At 35.4% G+C, this 21235-nt stretch overlaps 1 protein-coding gene across 2 annotated transcripts in view; it reads left to right on the plus strand.

Moving 5' to 3' along the window:
• Nucleotides 1-21235, plus strand: part of ELP4 (elongator acetyltransferase complex subunit 4) — a 243826-nt gene that overhangs the window by 71271 nt on the left and 151320 nt on the right. For both annotated transcript variants that reach the window (XR_014316313.1, XM_082748867.1), the window contains exon 6: nucleotides 19919-20003. Coding sequence is in view for 1 of the 2 variants with exons in the window: in XM_082748867.1 (XP_082604993.1) it covers nucleotides 19919-20003 (85 nt within the window). In the remaining variant the exon portion in view is untranslated. The remainder of the gene's footprint in view (nucleotides 1-19918; nucleotides 20004-21235) is intronic.

The following is a 21235-nucleotide window of genomic DNA, read 5'->3' on the forward strand; positions in this document are numbered from 1 at the left end:
TTCTTTGGGTATATACCTAGTAGTAAATTGCTGGATCATAGGGTAGTCCTATTTTTAGCACTTTTTTTGGACATTTTAATATTTTTTCATTTTATTTTATCTCTTTTCAGTGTTCCAAAATTTATTGTTTATGCACCACACCCAGTGCTCCAGGCAATCCATGCCCTCCGTAATACCCACCACCAGGCTCACCCAACCCCTCTCTTCCCTACCCTCCAAAACCCTCAGTTTGTTTCTCAGAGTCCACAGTCTCTCATGGTTTGTCTCCCCCTCTGATTTCCCCCAACTCCCTTCTCTCCTTCTCCCAATGTCCTCTGGTGTTATTCCTTATGCTCCACAAGTAAGTGAAACCATATGATACTTGACTCTCTCTGCTTGACTTATTTCACTCAACATAATCTCTTCTAGTCGCATCCATATTGATATAAAAGTTGGGTATTCATTTTTTCTGATGGAGGCATAATACTCCATTGTATATATGAACCATATCTTCTTTATCCATTCGTCCAGGGAAGGGCATCTTGGTTCTTTCTACAGTTTGACAACTGTGGCCATTGCTGCTATGAACATTGGAGTACAGGTGGCCCTTCTTTTCACTACATCAGTATCTTTGGGGTAAATACCCAGTAGTGCAATTGCAGGGTAATAGGGTAGCTCTATTTTTAATTTTTTTTTTTAAGATTTTATTTATTTATTTGACAGAGACTACAAGTAGACAGAGAGGCAGGCAGAGAGAGAGGAGGAAGCAGGCTGTCCGAGGAGCAGAGAGCCCGATGCGGAACTCGATCCCAGGACCCTGAGATCACGACCTAAGCCTAAGGCAGACGCTTTAACCCACTGAGCCACCCAGGTGCCCCTCTATTTTTAATTTCTTAAGTAATCTCCTCTGTTTTCCAAAGTGGCTGCATCAGCTTGCCTTCCCACCAACAGTGTAAGAAGGTTCCCCTTTCTCCACATCCTCTCCAACACTTGTTGTTTACTATCTTGTTAATTTTGGCCATTCTAACTGGTGGTGGTATCTCAATGTGGTTATTGAAGAACCTCCATACTGTGTTCCGGAGTGGCTGCACCAGTTTGCATTCCCACCAGCAGTGTTAGAGGGTTCTCCTTTCTCCACATCCTCACCAACACCTGCTGTTTCTTCTGTTGTTGATTTTAGCCATTCTGCCAGGTGTAAGGTGATATCTCATTATAGTTTTGATTTGTATTTCTCTGATTATGAGTTATGTTGAGCATCTTCATGTGTCTGTTGGCCATCTCTATGTCTTCTTTAGAGGTGTATGTTCATGTCTTCTGCCCATGTCTTAATTGGACTATTTGGGCTTTGGCTGTTGAGTTTTAGAAGTTCTTTATAGATTTTAAATACTAACCCTTTATCAGATATGTCATTTGCAAATATCTTCTCCCATTCTGTAGGTTGCCTTTTAGTTTTCTTGATTGTTTCCTTCACTATGCAGAAGCTTTTTATTTTGATGAAGTCCCAATAGTTTATTTTTGCTTTTGTGTCCCTTACCTCAGAAGACATATTTAGTGAGAAGTTGCTATGGCCAACATCAAAGAAGTTACTGCCTGTGTTCTCCTCCAGGCATTTATGGTTTCATGTCTCACATTTAGGCCTTTCATCATTTTCATTTTTTTTGTTTGTGTAATAAAGTAGTCAAGTTTCATTGTTCTGCATGTTGCTATCTAATTTCCCCAACATGATTTGTTGAAGAGATGGTCTTTTCCCCATTGTGTATTCTTTCTTGCTTTGTCAAAAATTAATTAACCATGTAACTATGGGTTTATTTTTGGGTTTCCATTCAGTTCCATTGACCTGTGCATCTCTTTTTATGCCAGTACTCTACTGTTTTGATCACTATAGCCTTGTAATATAACTTGAGTCTGGAATTGTGACACCTCTAGTTTTGCTTTTCTTTTTCAAGGTCCCTTTGGCTATTCTGGGTATTTTGTGGTTCCGTACAAATTTTAAGATTATTTATTCTAGCTCTGTGAAAAATGCTGTTGGTATTTTGATAGTAAGTGCATTGCATTTGTAGATGGCTTTGGGTAATAGAGAAATTTTTAACAATATTAGTTCTTCCAACACATGAGAATGGAATCTCTTTCCATTTCTTTGTGTCATCTTCAATTTCTTTCATCAATGTTTTATAGTTTTCAGAATACAGGTCTTTCATCTCTTTGGTTAGGTTTATTCCTAGTTATTTTATTGTTTTTAGTGCAAATGTAAATGGGGTTGATTCCTTAATTTTTCTTTCTGCTGCTTCATTATTGGTGTATAGAAATGCAATAGATTTTTGTACATTGATTTTGTATCCTGTGAGTTTACTGAATTCATGTATCAGTTCTAGCACGGATTTTTTGTGCAGTATTTTGGGGTTTTGAATATAGGAGCATGTTCTGCAAATAGTGACAGTTTGACTTCTTCCTTGCTGACTTGGATGCCTTTTTATTTTTTGCATTTTTCAGACTTTTTTGGTGTGTGTGTGTGTGTGTGGTCTGATTACTGTGGCTAGGACTTCCAGTGCCATGTTAAATAACAATGGTGAGAGTGGACATCCCTGTCTTGTTCCTGATTGTAGAGCTTTTTACCCATTGAGGATGATACTAGCTGCGGGTTTTCATCCATGGCCTTTATTATTTTGAGGTATGTTCCCTCTAAGCCTACTTTGCTGAGGGTTTTTATCATGGATGGATGCTGTATTTTGTCAAATGCTTTATCTGCATCTATTGAAATGATTATATGGTTCTTTTCTTTTATTAACCTGGTGTATCACTTCGATTAATTTGTGAATATTGAACCAACCTTGCAATCCAAGAATTAATCCCATATAATCATGCTGAATGGTGTTTTAAATATATTGCTGAATTCTGTTTGCTAGTATTTTATTGAGAATTTTTGTGGCCTTGTTCATCAGGGATATTGACCTATAGTTCTCTTTTTAGTGGAGTCTTTATCTTTTTCTTTTTTAAGATTTTATTTATTCATTTGAGAGAGAGAGAGAATGAGAGCATGAGCAGGGGGAGGGGCAGAGGAAGAAGCAGACCCCCTGCTGATCAGGGAGCCCGATGTGGGACTCGATCCCAGGACTCCAGATCATGACCTGAGCAGTTGCTCAACCAACTGAGCCACCCAGGCACCCCCCGACCGCCTTTTTTTTATAAACATATAATGTATTATTAGCCCCAGGGGTACAGGTCTGTGAATCGCCAGGTTTATACACTTCACAGGACTCACCATATCACATACCCTCACCAATGTCCACAACCCCACCAACCTCTCCCTACCCCCTACCCCTGGTTACCAGGCACCCCTTTATCTGGTTTTGGTATCAGAGTAATGCTGGCCTCTTAGAATGAATTTGTAAGTTTTTTTCCCTTTTCTTTTTTTGGAATAGTTTGAAAAAAATAGATATCAGAGAAAATCTTTAGAAACAACAACAAAATAAGAAATAAAACTAATGACTCCCATCAAAAGATATAGAGTGTCATGATGGATGAAAAAACAAGACCCATCTATATGCTGCCTACAGGAGACTTATTTTGGACCTGCAGATTGAAAGTGAAGGGGTGAAGATACATTTATCATGCAGATTGATGTCAAAAGAAAGCCTTAGTAGCAATACTTACATCAGACAGACTAGACTTTTAAACAAGGACTTAAAAAGAGACAAAGAAGGGTGTTATATAATCATAAAGGGGACAATCCAACAAGAAGATATAACAGTTGTATTTGTGTACCCAACATGGGAGCACCCAAATATATAAACAATAACAAACATAAAGGAGCTAGTTGATCATAATACAGTAATAGTAGGGGAATTTAACACCCACTTACATCAATGGACACATCATCTAAACAGAAAACAAACAGGGAAACAATGGCTTTGAATGACACACTGGACCAGATGGATATAACAGATATATTTATATATATTTAGAGTGCTCCACCCTAAATTTAGAATGTTGCCCCCTAAAGCAGCAGAATACACATTCTTTTCAAGTGCACATGGGACATTCTTCAGGATAGATCACATATTCAGTCACAAATCAGGCCTCAGCAAATATAAAAAGTCTGAAGTCATACCATGCATCTTTTCTGACCACAGTGCTATGAAACTAGAAGTCAACCAAATCAAAAAATTGGAAAGACCACAAATACATGGAGGTTAAACAGCATAATACTAAACAGTGAATGGGTCAACCAGGAAATCAAGGAAGAATTTTTAAAAATACATAAAAACAAATGAAAATGGAAACACAACAGTCTAAAACCTTTGGGATGCAGCAAAAGCAGTCCTAAGAGGGAAGTATATAAAAACACAGGTCTACCTCAAGAAGCAAGAAAATTTTCAAATAAACAACCTAATCTTACATGTAAAGGAGCTGAAAAACAACAACAGCAACAACAAAGGAACCCTAAAACCAGCAAAAGGAAGGAAATAATAAAGATCAGAGCAGAAATAAAGGCACCTGAGTGGCTCAGTCAGTTAAGCATCAGCATTCAACTCAGATCATGATGTCAGGCTCCTGGGACCAAGCCCCACATCAGGTTCTCTGCTCAGCGGGTAGCCTATTTCTCCATCTCCCTCTGCCTGCCACTCCCCCTGTTTGTGCTTGTGTTCTCTCTCTCCCTCTGTCAAATAAATAAATAAAATCTTTTAAAAAAGAGATCAGAGCAGAAATGAATGATATAGAAACCAAAAAACAAACAAAGCAATAAAACAGTTCAATGAAACCAGGAGTTGGTTCTTTGAAAAAATTAAAAAACTGTTAAGCCCCCTAGCCAGACTTGTCAAAAAGAAAAGAGAATGGACCCAAATAAATAAAATCACAAATGATAGAGGAGAAATAACAAGCAGTACCATATAAATACAAACAGTTATAGGAGAATAATAACAAAAAGTATATGCCAACAAATCAGACAAACTGGAGGAAATGGGTAAATTCCTAGGCACATATAAATTATCATAACTGAAACAGGAAGAAATAGAAAACTTGAACAGACCCATAACCAGCAAAGAGATGTGGTCAGAAATGAACTCCCAACAAACAAAAGTCCAGGACCAGGTAGCTTCACAGGTGAATTCTACCAACCATTTAAAGAAGAGTTATTTTATTTTAATTTCATTAACTTAAATGTAAGAAACTATATGTGACTTGGTTTACTTCATTAGTACAGTTTTACAACAAAAGTCAGCTCTTATCACTCCTCTGGCTCAAACCCTCCAATACTTGCAATCTCATTCAGAAAAATCAACCCACATTCTAGGGGCACCTGGCTCTAGGTCAGGCACCTAACCTACTCAGTCAATAGAGCACACGACTCTTGATCTTGGGGTTGTGGGTTTGCATCCCACGTTGGATGCAGATTTTACTTAAAAAAAAAAAAAATCTTTAAAAAAAAGAAAAAACTGTTCTATAGCAACATCCAGAATAATAAACCTACATTCTAACAGAGATCCTATAAGGCCCAGGACCCTCGCCTAATCTGATTTCTTTGCTGTCATCAGAGTTGGGGAAAGAGTGAAGGGAGTATCAAGAATGCTTTCCAGGTTTCAGAAAACAGAATTAGGATGGTGTCCTTTACTGCTGTAAAAAACATATCCTGCAGTTTTTATTGGAACACATTTTCTGATGGGTACACTTTCTGTGACCCTGAGCACCTTTAATGAGCCTAGCATAATACTCAACTCTAGATTTATTGTAGTAAACAAAGCAGCTGATAATTTTGACCACGTGTAGTGTTTTTAGTCTAGTGAGAAAGCACACAATTTTTAAAGCCAAATAAATAAATATATATGTCATTAAGAGTTATGATAACTAATACAAGCAAAAAGAACATTCCACAAGTTATATCGAAGTAGGGGGATCTGCTCTGAGTTATTCAGGATTGCCTCTCTGAAGAAGCATTGAATAAATCTGAGATTTGAAAATAAGAAAAACATTCTACAAAGGGCAGTAGCCAAGAAATATTCTGCAGGGAGCAGCCAGTGTGCTAAGAAATGAAAGACTTAGTATACTCAAGGACCTGAAAGGCCATGTTGGTGAAAAGAATAATGGGATGAGCTAGAAGAAAGGTGAGTACAGAGAGATAGGCAGAGGTCATATAATTCTGTTAAGAAATTTGTTCATAAGGAGGCAGAGAAAAAACAGTAAGTGGAAGAGGTTTGGGAAGCAAGAAGTTTTTGCTGTTTTGTTCTGTTTTAATGTGAATAAGAAAAATTCAATAGCGAGGGAATGGATGGCGATTAGAAGAGGAAATAGTGATTTCTAGCTGTATAACATTAGGCAAATTGCTAAACAATTTGGCAGAATTCCTAAGCTACTCTTGACCACTAAGATGTCTAACATTTCCTCCACTGGAGGGAAGGAGGGAAAAGTAGAAGACAACAATGTAGATGCAAACAAATAGGTTTGTAAAATTGAAGGCAGGGTCTTGAGTAGTGTTGAAGATATGGACTGAGATTGTTTCTTTACTCAGTGAATAATAGGCAGCGTCATCTGCTGAGAAACAGTGACTTACCTCTTAGGAGTTTGGGTTAAATGAGAAGGGTTGAAATGGTTGTTTTATGGAGTAGAAAAATATACCTACTAGAGAAGTATCAAATATTTAAGGTGGTACAGTCTGTTAGATTGTTACTTTCTTGCCTCTCTGCTAAGATTCCTGGTGTAGGCAGGATTCAAGTTTTGAGAGGTACAGGCAACAAGAGTTTAAGATATTAAACATAGTAAATGATGGATCACAAACTAGGGCTAAGAAAATGAAGACAACTGCTATTGATATATGAGGAGAGAGAGAAGGGATAGTGGACTGGTGGTGGACTTCCTAGCCTCAATAGTGGTGCTAAATGAACAAAGCAATTACCAAGATCAGAAGTGTTGGTTGAGAATAAGACGTTTGAATTAGGACTGTAGACCAGGTACAGTGTCTTCAACTGATAGGGAAAGTGTCCAGAAGTTTGATAAAGACAGCACCTTAAAAGGGGAATGATTGGGATTGGTCAGACGTAAGAAAACATGAATTTTGTTTATTTGTTTGTTTTTGCCAGAAAATGGAGGAGGAGGAGTGGTTTGAAAGTAACATTGGGAAAAAGGATACCAATCACATCTTTCAAATACTGAGGAAAGGAGTCTAAGCTTCAGCTTTATATAGGTTCAAGTGCCCACTACCTTCCAAGGGAAATATCCTTTGGAGGGTGGTGGGCACAGTGTCTTTTATTAAGGTCTGTGGCTGATGTTAGTTGCAAAGACTGCAGCATCAGCTCTAGCAGGTAGACTCCACAGCAGTTTTTTCTGCGTGAGAGACTTGAGATGGATACTGGGCTTAGCATCAAAGATAAAAGGAAGTGAAAAAGCAGATTATAATAATGGGATACATATAATAATTATAATAATAGCGTACAGAATCCTGTTTACATAAAATTTTATATAGCTGTTTCTAAATTCTTTTCTAACACTAATTCAGAGATATTAATTTAGGTTCCAAAACCTTAATGATAGGTGGTCAAAGAAGTTCACAAGACTCAAACTAAATTTCTTCCTCATAGTTATGTGTAGTATTTAAAAGGATGTGAAAGAAATGCCAAAATTAAACAAATCTGTACATAGTTCTCATAATATTCTTTAGAATGAAAACCATTTTTAACAGCTTACTTCTTAATATTCTACATTGGTTTCTTTGGTAAAAGAAGGAAGGGCTGGTGCAGAGAGATGTATGAGAGGATGTTCATCATACTATTAACAATGTTCACCTCTGGGTAGTGGATTTTGGGAGTTTTCCTGCTCTTTGTATGTTTTATGTATTTGAATTTTTATGATGAATAAACATCATTTTTAAAAATTTTTAAAAAGATTTTATTGGAGAGAGAGCATACATGTACCAGTGGGGAGAGGGGGAGTGCAGGGAAGAGGAACAAGCAGACTCTGCACTGAGCACAAGCCCAAAGCACAGGGAATCTCAAAAGGATGCAGAAACCAACTCAGAGAATTTCCCACTGACCAAATAGGAGAAAATTTGAGCATCAGAATAAAAAATGATGGTAAGTGGATTGTATCCCATTGAATAAATCAGAAAGCCATGAGTACATACTGGTACAAATAAATAAATGACTAAGTTATCGAGAAACAAGATATTTACATAAGCACAGAGTACCTTCCCACAAAATATTTGCTGACTACACGGGGAAGGAATATTATGGGGCAGAAGCCTGGCAGACATAACTTTAATCAAGTTAATGTCAATAGTAATGGGCAAACTGAAATCATGAACAAGAATTCAGCAACATTTCTGTGGTATTTCTACCAAATATGCCTAATTTAAATCTAATCCTAAGGAAACATCATACAAACCCAAATTAGGAACATTCTATCAAATACCTGGCCTGTAATCCTCAAAAAGTCAAGAAAGTCTAAGGAACTTCTAGGTTGAATAAGACTGAAGACAGATATGAAAACTGAGTACAGCATGTGATTCTGAACTGAGTGCTTTATTCTAAAGACTGATATTGGGACAAGTGGCAAAACTTGAATGGGGTCTAAGGATAAGATGGTAGTACTAATTTCCAAATTATATTACTATCCCAAGTCAGACTGTTACACTGTTGTTATGTGGGGGAATGTTTGTAGGAATGATAGCCTAAATTGTTAAGAAATGATGTGCCATCATGTCTGCAACTTATCCTCTAGCGGAACTGGAGGAAAAAAAATTCCTATATTAGCAACTTTTCTCTATGTTTGAAATTGTTTCAGAATTTAAGAAATAAACATATGTATATATATGTTAAAATCCTTAGTAAATTTATGTATAGACATGTTACTATCCTTAGTAAATGGAGAGCATTTTTATTTTATTTTTAAGTAAGCCCAGCCCAGATCCCAGAACTCATGGCCATGAGATCAAGCCCTGAGCTGAGATAGAGGTAAATCCTAAACCAACTGAGCCACCCACGTGCCCCAAGAGCATTTTTAAATTGGTAATAATTTGGGTATCCTAATACAAAAAGGATAAAAGATAACAATGGGATGTTCTCAAAAGAAGAAACAAAAAATAGCTAGTAAGCCTCCTTAGTGATCAAAGAAATTACAAAGAAAAACCAAAAAGATACCATTTTCCAGCTATCAGATATTTAAAATTATAATACCTGCTGTCAAAGATGCTGTGGATGTCGCTTATGTTGCCCATAGGAATGTACATTATTAATTCTAGTAAAGGGTATCAAAGTTGGAGTGTACGTTATCATTGTTACCATTGTCCCATTTCTAGGAATTGATGACAAAGAAATAATGATACAAGTTAACAAAGATGTGCACGATAAGGTTGTTATAATCTGTGTGTATTACTGAAAATCTGGAGATAACCTAAGAATTATTAACATAGATTTGTAGATTATGTTGTATTTACATAGTGGAATACCTTGCTTGCAGAGGGAGGAGATAAAAACAAAACAGATTACAAAACAATCTATGTAATATATGATGTGTATATGTAGAAAGTGGTCTGTAAAGATATACATCAATAGCCTAACAGTAATTGTCTCTAGGTGTTTGAATTGTGGATTATTTGGCTTTTTTTTTTTTTTCTTTTTCTTTTTATAAACCTTCCTGTGAGACAGTGTAGTTTAGATAGGGGCCTTCGGTTAGACAATCTACGTTTGAGTCCTGACTCTTCCACTTACTAGCTATGTGACATTGTACAAGTTGCTTCTTGGGGCCCTCATTACTTAGGCTTCAATAGGAATAATAATAATAGAAACTACTTCTTAAGATTATTAAATGAGATAGTAAAAATTTACCACTTAGCAAACACTGGCTAATATTGTAAGGGCTTAATGAATTTTGGCTTCCATCATCATTATTATTTCTGCTTAAATGCTTGAAATTTATTCTAATAAACATTTTTATTAATAGGCAAATTGATAAAGCTATTTCTCCTTTGGGACTGTAACTACACAAGTAAATATTTAGAATCTGGACAATCAGCTTTCTTTTCCCTATCTTATTCTTTCTTTTGAGAAAAACACATTTGGAAATCAATTCCTCCTTAGATATGTCTGTGAATGAGCAGTAGTCATATTTCCTGTGCCTCCTACACTACTTAGCTCACTCCTGAAAGCTTATTAGAAGACTCGATAACAGTGTTTCTTCTTACTTACTTGGCAGTTCGTTCTAGGTGGTACTGTTGTACTCATCCAATTCCTTCTTACCTCCTTAAGCGCTTACCTTGTTCCATCTTGTTATCCCACCTGATTTTCATCCATCCTGCAACTGGAGCATTACTATATTATATTGACAGCATGGGGATTAATAATCATTAATAATTACTGAGAACTGATTATCTCTCACCTATTAACTTATTATTTTTGTTATTTCATTTAATCCTTACAAATCTCATGAAGCTTATAGTATCCCCATTTTGAACATGAGGAAAGGGACACAACAGGTTTAATTAGTTTATTTAAAGTCCTACAGGGACACAATCTCAAGGGACTCCAAATAGCCAAAATGGTTTTGCGAAAGAACAAGGTTGGAGGTCTCATACTTCCTAATTGCAAAACATTTAACAAAGCTACAGTAATCAAAGCAGTGTGGTTTGGTACTGGCATAAAGCCAAACATTTAGACCAATAGACTATAATAAAGGACCCAGAAGTAAACCCTCGCATATATAGTCAAACAGTCATCTACAGGAGTGCTTAGACCATTCAAGGGGAAAGAGCAGTCTTCAATAAAATGGTACTGGGAAAACTGGATTATCCACATGCGAAAGAATGAAGATGGGCTCTTCCCTTATACTGTATATAAAAATTAACTCAAAATGGATTTAAGACCTAACCATGAAACCCAAAACTATAAAAGTTTTAAAAGAAAACTAAGGGGAAAATCTTCATGACGTTGGATTTGACAATTATTTTGGATATAATACCAAAAGCACAAGCAAAGAAAGCAAAAATAGACAAATGGGACTACTTCAAACTTAAACACTTATTTGCATCCAAAGACACAGTCAGTAGAGTGAAAAGGCAACCTAAGAAATGGGAGAAAATAGTTGTCTATCTTTTATGTCATAAAGAATTAATATGCAAAATATACAAAGAACTACTATTCAGTAACAACAAATAGCCTGATTAGAATCTGGGCCAAGGTCTTGAACAGATAATTCTCCAAAGATGATATGCAAATAGCTGAAAAGCAAATGAAAAGGTAATAGACCTAATCATTAGAAAAATGCAAGTCAAAGCCATAGTGAGATAATATCTCCCTCACTAATGTAGCTTCTCAAAAAAATAGAAAATAGAAAGTATTGGCAAGGATGTAGATAAATTAGAACCCTTGTGCCTTGGTGATATTGTAAAATAGTACAACTGCTATGAAAGTTTTATGGCATTTCTCAAAAAATTAAAAAATAGACTGTATGATTGAGCAATCCCTCTTCTGGGTGTATATCCAAAAGTATGAGAAGCAGGGTTTCAAAGAGATGCTTGCATACCCTTGCTCATAGCATTATGATATGGTATTATTCATAATAGCCAAGAGGTAGAAGCAATCCAAATGTCTAGCAATCGATGAATGGATAAACAAAATGTGGGATATACGTACAGTGAAATATTATTCAGTATTAAAAAGAAAGGAAATCCTGACACATGCTACAACATGGATAAACCTTAAGGACATTATGCTAAGTGAAATAAGCCTGGCACAAAAAGACAAATAGTATATTACTCTATTCATGTGATGTATCCAAAACAAACTACTTTGTGATTTGTGATGGTGATTACCAGGGGCTGGAGAGGGGAAAACCATGAGTTTTTAAAATGGGTATACAGTTTCAGTTTTGCAAGATAAAAAGTTCTGTTAATATAATAACACTACTAAATTGTACACTATATGTATTTTTGCAATTAAAAGGAAAAAATGGGTTAAAAATTTAACTATGGGGGCACCTGGGTGGCTCAGTTGGTGAAGCTACTGCCTTCAGCTCAGGTCATGATCCTGGAGTCCCAGGATCGAGTCCCACATCAGGCTCCCTACCCAGCAGGGAGTATGCTTCTCCAGCTGACCTCTCTCATGCTCTCTCATTCTCTCTCTCTCTCTCTCTCTCAAATAAATAAATAAATAAATAATAAAGTCTTTTAAAAATTTCACTATGTTCTATTTACAAAAAATAAATCCAGGGGCGCCTGGGTGGCTCAGTGGGTTAAGCCACTGCCTTCGGCTCGGGTCATGATCTCAGGGTCCTGGGATCGAGTCTCGCATCGGGCTCTCTGCTGAGCATGGAGCCTGCTTCCCTTCCTCTTTCTCTGCCTGCCTCTCTGCCTGCTTGTGATCTCTCTGTCAAATAAATAAATAAAATATTTTAAATAAATAAATAAATAAATAAATAAATCCAAATATATAGACAAGAAAACATATAAAGTAAAAGACAAAAATATATATATATATATACCAGGCCAAAACAAGCAAATAAAACAACAACACAATAAGATACCACTTCACACCTTCTGTGATGGCTAGAATCAAAAATTCAGATAGTAAGTGTTAACAAGGATGCAGAGAAATCAGAACATTCATATACTACCAGCAAGAATGTAAAATGACAGTTGCTTTGGAAAACAGTCTGGCATTTCCCCCCAGAGGTTAATCATTGAGTTATTATTTGATCCAGCAATCCCACTCCTAGGTATATGGCCAAGAGAAATTTTTTTTTATTTCTCAGTGTTGTGCACATGTCCACACAAAACTCTGTACATGAATTGTTTATAGCAGCATTATTTATAAGAGGCAAGAAGTAGAAGCAACCCAAATATTCATCAACTGATGAATGGTTAAACAAATATGATATATCCATATCTGGAATATTATTCAGCCATGAAAAGGAGTGAGATATTGTTACATTGCTACAACATAGATGAACCCTTAAGACATTATGGTGAGAGAAACCAATAACAACAGACAAATTATATATGATTTCACTTACATGAAATGACTATAATAAGGAAATATATAGAGACAAAGTAGATTAGTGGTTCTTTCAGGCTGGGGGCATGGGAAAGTTCAGGAGGGTGATACTAATGAGTATGGCACTCCCTCCTGAAGGGATGAAAACTATTCTAAAATTGATTGTGGTAATAGTTAACCTAACTCTGTGAATATACTAAAGCTTTTTAAAAAAAGATTTAGTTATATATTTTAGCACACACATGATGGGAGAAGTGGAAAGGGATAGAAACAGACTCCCTGCTGAGTACAGAGCTCGAGGCCAGGCCCAAACCACAATCCTGAGATCATGACCTAAGTCGAAATCAAGAGTCAGACACGCAACCTAGTCAGGCACCCAGGTGCCCACAATTTGTACACTTCCAGTGGGTGAATTGAATGGTATATAAATTATATCTCAATAAAATTCTTTTAACAAAAATTAAAGGATCCATTGATTTTAGCCAGTGGAGGTCACTGGTGACCATAATAACAGTTTTAATGAAATGATGTTGGTGTGGAATGGTTTTAAATGAAAATGTGAGGGAAGGAATTGGAGACACCAAATATTAGAAAATTCAAGGAGTTCTGATGCAGAAAAATAGAGTAGTAGTTGGCAGAGGAAGTGAGACAGGAAATGTTTTTATTTTCTTAAAAGGAAGAGATATACTTGTGTTTATTTTTTTAAAAAAAAAAAAGAAAGACATAAGAGTATGTTTATATACTTTAGAATGCATCCATTAGAAAGGGAAAGTTAATATGAGAGGGAAATGGAAGAATTGCTAGAGTGACATCCTATAGGATGAGGTCTGGGAGCAAGTACAGATACTGGGTTAGTATAGGTGTTTAGATAGTTCACCTAGAGGCTCCTGGGTGGCTCAGTCAGTTAAGTGGCTGCCTTTGGCTCAGATCATGATCCCAGGGTCCTGGGATCGAGCCCCACATCGGGCTCCCTGCTCAGTGGAGAGCCTGCTTCTCCCTCTCCCTGTGCCTGTGCTCTGCCTACTTGTGCTGTCTATCTCTTTGTCAAATAAATTAAAAAATCTTTAAATAAATAAATTGTTCACCTGTGGGGCACCTGGCTGGCTCAGTTAGTAGAGCATCTGACTCTTAATCTCGGTCATGAGTTTAAGCCCCACATTAGAAGCCCCATGGAGAACTTGCTTTAAAAAAAAAAAAAAGTTTCATAAATAGTTCAACTATGGTAATTTAGAAGGAGAGGGTATTTATGTTGGTCAAGATGCTGATAGGTAAATGTAGTGATAGATGTCTCTGCTAGTTGTTTCTGTTTTCTCAGTGAAAGGTTATAAGCTAAGAATAAAGATGGGTAGGGATATTAAGGGTTTGTATATAAAGAGAAAGTATGAAAAATCATCAAGAAGGGTGAGACTGTGTGTAGTGGGATTGCCAGGCAGTCTTAAGGGCCTATTGAAGTTTGAGGTCATGATTTTACGCTGAGACCAGTCCACTGGGATGGGGCCATTTCTCCTACGACTTTTAGCTGTACTGAGGCAAATGTGGAGTAGACAGAGAGTTTAATTTAGCCAGAATAGTTTTGCTGAGCAGGTGAGATAAGGCAAGAGAAGAGCAAGGAAGGAGATACAAGAATTGATCATGGATAAAGGTGGTTAAATAGTTGAAAGAATATCAAAGGGCGCGAGTGAAGTGGTAGGCAATGGTTTGGAGATCTCAGTGTAGTCAAATGATTCCCTATGGGCTCTGGGTGGAGATAGGAAGTGGCAGTTGTGGGTGTGAATGGAGATCACATAGGGATAACAGTTATTGATAATGGCAAGGTCTAAGGTATGATCGTGAGAGGGAGCACCACAGTAGGATGGAAATAAGATCATTGAAGGAGAGGTGGTCAAGAAACTGAAAGGCCAGGATGTTTGAAAGACAGTTAATGGCCCAGTGTTGGCTAGATGACAACAATGATGGGTAGTAGGAGACATAATCTAATAACTTCTTTACATCAGTACGTAAAAGAATTCAGAGTAATGTAGAACTGGATTCTTTTTCGTGAAAGTCCGTGACCTCTTTCAGTAGTATCTCCGTCAGACACTGAATGCACATTCTTAGTATTTTCCAACTGCGACTCTTAGGTCTGTGCTGGTCATTGTTCTCCTTGCATTCCTAGTCTCTGTATGTTCTACTCTTAGTTGAGTATTCATGGTGAAGAGAATCAAACTCAGTGTTTTAGGTGAAAAGCGTCAGAAAAGAAAAATCTTTGACAGCCTTCAGGGTAATAGTAATGGAATTTTTAACTTGAAAATTACTTGTGAATAGACTTCACAGTCTTTATAGTCACATGCAAATTATATGCTAATATAACTTTAGCAAGGCAAACTATTTTTTTTTTTTTTTTTACTATTTTACACAATTAGTCGAGACATTTAATATTGTGCCTTCTCCCCTACAAGTATATCTCACTATTTGTCATAAATGGATACTTGAAATATATGTGTAAATAGAATTTTGGTAATACAAATCATACTTTCTCAATGATTTACATAATAATATAAAAAATGCTTCATCTTCACTTTAAATTAATCCTAATTGGGTGTGATAACAGTTTTTCTTCCTAAGTATTTCTATCAAGTAGTAATATCAATATTAAAATGCACCAGAAGTTCTTACTTTCAAAAGCCCAGCAATTAATCATTTTAATGAGAGAAATCAGTCTTAAAAAGAAAAATCATTCTTGAACTATGTAATTTTAAGTCAGAAAGGACAAGAGAGATTATTAGTGCAACTCTGTCACCTGAGAAAATTTTGAGCCCCAGATCAGAAAAGTTAAGTACTTTGCTTCATTATCACATTTAGCTCTAGTTGCTGATACAGATAGAGCAGGAGCCCAGGTCTTGAGTGTACTTCCCACTGTGTTATGCTGGTATCGTTTATATACTGTAAACCTACATTATTTCCATCTTGAATTGTCTTTATATGTCATGTACCAAATTAATACAAGTGAGGCCTATTGTGAAGGTTTCATAGGTGGGACTAAAAGAAAAATCTCTTCCTAAAACTATACACCTGGATACTTTGTGTTAAATGGAGTCATGTCCAAACCTCATCACAGCCACATTAGTGTATTTGAACCCACAGACTTCATTGAATCTGGATCTCACTCTGAGGCTTAGGAAACTTTTTAGGTGCCTGTCGCTTAATTGTCGTACAGCTTTGAACGAATCACTTAAATCTCCAAAAGGGTCTTAATTTTCCCTACCATGAAATAGAGCTAATGACTACCTCACGAGGCTGTTGTAATGATCAAATGTGACAGAGATGCAAAACATTTCCTGAGTATTTATTGTGTTAGACAGTTTGCCAGTAGATAAAATCAAGTAGTTTTGTTACAAAAAATACCCGAGTTTATTATTTACAAGAAAACATTTCCCTTATCAACTAGTTATTTCATATATATGTATTTTTGCTTTTGTAGTTTATATTTTCACAAATAAAATCTCATCTTTTGTTACTCAAGCTTGATTTCTTTTCTAGATATACTGCATCTATATCTACATCTAGATATACTATAGCAAATTTTTAAAATCTTTTTTTTTTTTTTTTTAAGATTTATTTATTTATTTGAGAGAGAAAGAGGACGAGCGTAGAGAGGAGCAAAGAGAGGGGGACAAGCAGACTCTGCACTGGGCATGGAGCCCAACATGGGGTTGGATCTCTTGACCCCTGAGATCATGACCTATGCCATAATCAAGAGTCCAAAGCCCAATGGACTAAGTCACCCAGGTACCCCCTTTTTTTTTTAAACCTTCTTAATGAGGATGACAAAATTACTTTTCACAAAAAAACCAAAATGCCATTTGTCAATAGAAATTGAAGTTAACTATTGTATATGTCTGTCAGACGTCCTGCTTAAAATTGGGAGATACTGATAGGTACAAAAGTCTCATTTCTTTCTGTCAGTTTTTTAAAAATGTTGAACTTGGTCATCAGAATATAAATTTAGGGGTGCCTGGGTAGTTCAGTCAGTTAAGCATCTGACGCTTGATCTCAACTCAAATCTTGATCTCAGGGTAATGAGTCCAAGCGTGCACTGGGCTTCACGTTGGTTGTGGAGCCTACTTAAAAATAATAATAATAATAATAAAATATACGTATAGCTTTACATTTCATGTCATTGGACAACTCTTACCTGTATTTAATATTAATATAAAGAAATTTACTATCAGAAGATATGGTAATATCTTCTGATAGTAAATGGAACAATTTTTTTGACCAAAAACAATTTTAAATGATATTTTAAAGGCAAAAATTAAAGTTCTAATAATTGTTTTTATATTCTTCGTACTGTTGTAGTTTTAAAGACAAATTGTAGAATCACAAATTCTTCTTCTTTTTTTTTTTTTACTATAAAAGTTGTTGAAAATTAAGAAAATCAAAGTAAAATAGTATACAGGATTTGAAATGTGCTGCTTTAGGACATATTTTAAATACTTTGATAACCTAACCTTTGTTAATTGCTTGGAAACACTAATAAGGAGGACAGGCCATATTTCTAACTAGAGTTTCTTCTGCCACCCCCTGATTTATAAGTTACTATACTGCTGAACAGCTACAAAAAAAAGACAACAGCCTCAAAATTAAAGGAGTTTAATTTTTTTTAAATTTTAGATAACAATAGAAGATTTTTTTTCAGTAAAAAGAGATTTTTATATATATTGCTGGCAGGAGGTGTATCTCATAGAGATTAACAATACTTAGTAATAGTTTAATATCAATACTATATAAACTAGTTCAGTTTTAAATGCTGTAATTCCGTGTATCATAAATGAATATTTTCAGTTTATATACCTAAATATATTGATTTTTTCCCATTTAATTTTGTTATCAAAGTGTTTATTGTCCTAGTTAGTTTGGGGAGGTTTATTATTTATAAAGTTCTAAACATTGCTGGTGATTGAATTTTTTTTATGTCAGTGTTAAATAAAGAAAGTGATTAAGGTGTTTTGACTGTATGTCTTTATTTTTGTTCCCATAACAAACCTCTCTACCACCTTTGAGTGGTAACTATAGTTACTATAGTTACTTTAACAGACTGGGAGAATAAAAAAGAAATAACCGATTGTTCTGGTTGAGTAGTAGCAACAAAAAACTAAGAATTAATTTGTGTAGGTGTTGTCTAGAAATGTACCTCAGACAGCAAATTTACTACCAAGCACTTAAGGCAAATTTTATTTGAACAATTTGGGGAAGAAGGAAGAATGCTTAAGAAACGTTGTTATATGTGAAATAATGTCTTAAGTAGTTGGCTGTTGGTGGATTAGAATGAACTGGTTATATTCTTGATCCACCCTCCTTTAACCAATATTGACATTTGTCAAATGGTTGTCTGAAATTCACTTCATAATCTGGGGCCTTGGAGCAGATTTACCCCTTGTGCACATCTAATTGACCCGGATAGGAATTGAACATGCTGCCTTCAAACAGCAGCACTGTCTTCTGAAAGTTGAGCTAGCCGGGACAAATATGTTACTTATCTATTCATATGTATTTATGTACTTATATATATTTATATATTCATATACTTATGAAAGAGTCACATCAGTACCATTATGGAATATCATTTTTTATGGACACATTTCTTCACTCACTAAACTGGAAAAATGTGTCCATATAATCCATTCTCTCATTGAAAATGGAGAAATAACTATATGTGAAATAACCATACTGGCAAAGCCTCCAATTGGAGTCATATTTATTTTGCACATAACAGTCTTCCTTTCTCTTTGTTTTCTATTTTGTTTTTGTTAGGTGCTTTGGGGCTAGCTCTGGCTGTTCAATAAAATATTTACAGAAAAGGACAACAGGCCGAGTAGCCTACCACTGATTTTGCACACTAAGTAGTCAGCTGCTTTCCCTACTTGTTAGGTTCTTCAATGTTGCATGCGTGCTTCAAATTATATTTCATTTTTCTTTAGGACACTGATTCTGCATATGTGATTGCCTTACTTAGGATCACACGAAGCAAACACTTCTGTATGTTTAAGGACACCCACCGCTTTTACAGCACTTGTCACTTAAATGTCTATAAAACAGCTACGCTCCAGAACTCCATTATCATGACAATGTTCAGCCATAGCACGCATGTTGTGCATTATCAAGAATATTAAATTCAGTCAGTGTTAAACCAGATGTTCTTCACAGTTACTAATTTTTTTTTGAGGTGTTTCATAACATTTGTAAAAACATTTTTAAGTAAGCTTTCCACCTAACGTGAGGCTTGAACTCGTGACCCCAAGATCACAAGTCTCATGCTGTACCAACTGAGTCTGGCAGTCTCCCCATTTTTGTAAAATATTTTAAAATAGGAACATTATTACTAATATTCATGTGAGAGATAATTTATCTTCTTGAATTCATACATTTACTTTATTATTTTTGTTTTAAAAACAAAGTGGAAATTATACTCGCTTGTCTTCATAGGCCTTAAAAGATCAAAATTTTAATTACTATTATTTTAGCAGTTTGTTCTAAGAAAATTAAGACTTTCCTGGCAAATGAGCTTAGGTGATCGAGATATTGATTCAGGTGTACTTGGCATAGCACTTCATTAACTATGTGGTAATTATCTATGATTACTCCTGAAAAGCTATAGTGGCTTCATCTTTTAGGTTGCTTCATTAAATCATTAATTTTCTTGGAGGTAACTAAGCTTGACATAATTAAGCCATCTCAGTCTCCACAGATTTTTATCTTCCCATTATGTCAAGAACACTGAGCCAGTTAACATAAGGCATTTTAACTTATTCCCAGGGTCTATTGACTGTATATTTTTAAATTATTTTTACTATTTTGGTTCATTTTATATTATATTTAAGTAATTTCATGAATTTTAATCATTTCCTTAATGTTTTGGGTTAGATTTTGAATTTCCCTTGTAATTAGCCCATTTATGTGTTTGAATCACTTCTTACCAACAGTTCTTTGACTGGTGGCTACAGGAAGCTGCTTCAATTTATCCAGAACGTCATATATGAGGAAGGATTTGATGGATCCAATCCCCAGGTATTGAGTACCTTCAAAACCTTTTGTAATCATGTGTATAATGTTGCTTTTAAACTCTTTAGAAGTAAACCCAGAAGGTTTTAGAATAATCAACAGTGAGCAAGCTGTTTCCAAGCACAGAAGATATCCATAAGCAGTGCACAGGCAGCCTTAGTTTGATTGTTAATGTGTATTTAAAGTTTTAGCTAAGTTCTCAGTGTATGCACAAAAGATGTATACATACATTGTCAACGTAAATTATCTGAAGTACATATTTGTAGCACCTGGAATTAATAAATAACCACATGTTAAAATTACTCCTAAATCTGCAGGACTTGTACTTTCTTACCTAAATTTTTTATATTTGTCATTTAGTCCTTAACTGAATTCCCTTATGAGTAAAAATTAGTTAAGATTTTATTTCTTATAACATCATGCTTTGAGTTGTCTGATTGAATAAAAAGTGATTTTGTTTGCTATTTTAAAATATTTTATAACTTAATTATTTCTCTGTAGCTCTATTTTTAAAAATGGAAGTTTTAAAATTCCCTCTGTTAAAGATTCCAAATTCCTACTATTAAAGATGTTCCGGTTAGTTTAACTTAAACAAAATGAGAGAAATTTTATTTCTAGATATCATGTCTTTCAGAAATCTTTCTCAGTGATTTTAATTGCTATAGCTGCTAAAGATTTTCAGTTCATTATTATTATTTTAGCAGAAGTATTTCCAGAGCACCATTATTTTTACTGAAGAAAGCAAGGAATCTAGAAGTCTTTTGTTTTTGCATTATCAACTGCATTTTCTCCTAATCCATAAATTTTAAGTATTCCTATAAACTTTACTGCTGTATTTAATTTTTTTTCCACAGCAAGGTAATTTTTAAATTTGTTTTTATCATCAGGTTTTTTAAAAATTATTTTTATTAACATATAGTGTATTATTTGCCCCAGGGGTACAATTCTGTCGATCATCAGGCCTAGAAATTTCACAGCACTCACCATAGCTGATCATCAGTTTAATAGCAAGTTGAAAATACTTATGTGTTTGGTGAAGCATACACATTTATTTGTAGATAACTCTTCATGTATGTTACAGTTTTGTGGGCTCAGTTTTTATTACAATTTTATTTTGCTCATTGTTGCTCCATTTTGGGTTCTAGCTAAATTTATGGGCACTGTGTCATCCCTTTAGTAGCATTGCCCGTCTGGAGAGGTAAATTGGTCCCTGACAGACACCTCTCTCCACTGGCTGT

This window comes from Mustela nivalis (genome assembly GCF_964662115.1).
Source record: "Mustela nivalis genome assembly, chromosome: 9".
Taxonomy (NCBI): domain Eukaryota; kingdom Metazoa; phylum Chordata; class Mammalia; order Carnivora; family Mustelidae; genus Mustela; species Mustela nivalis.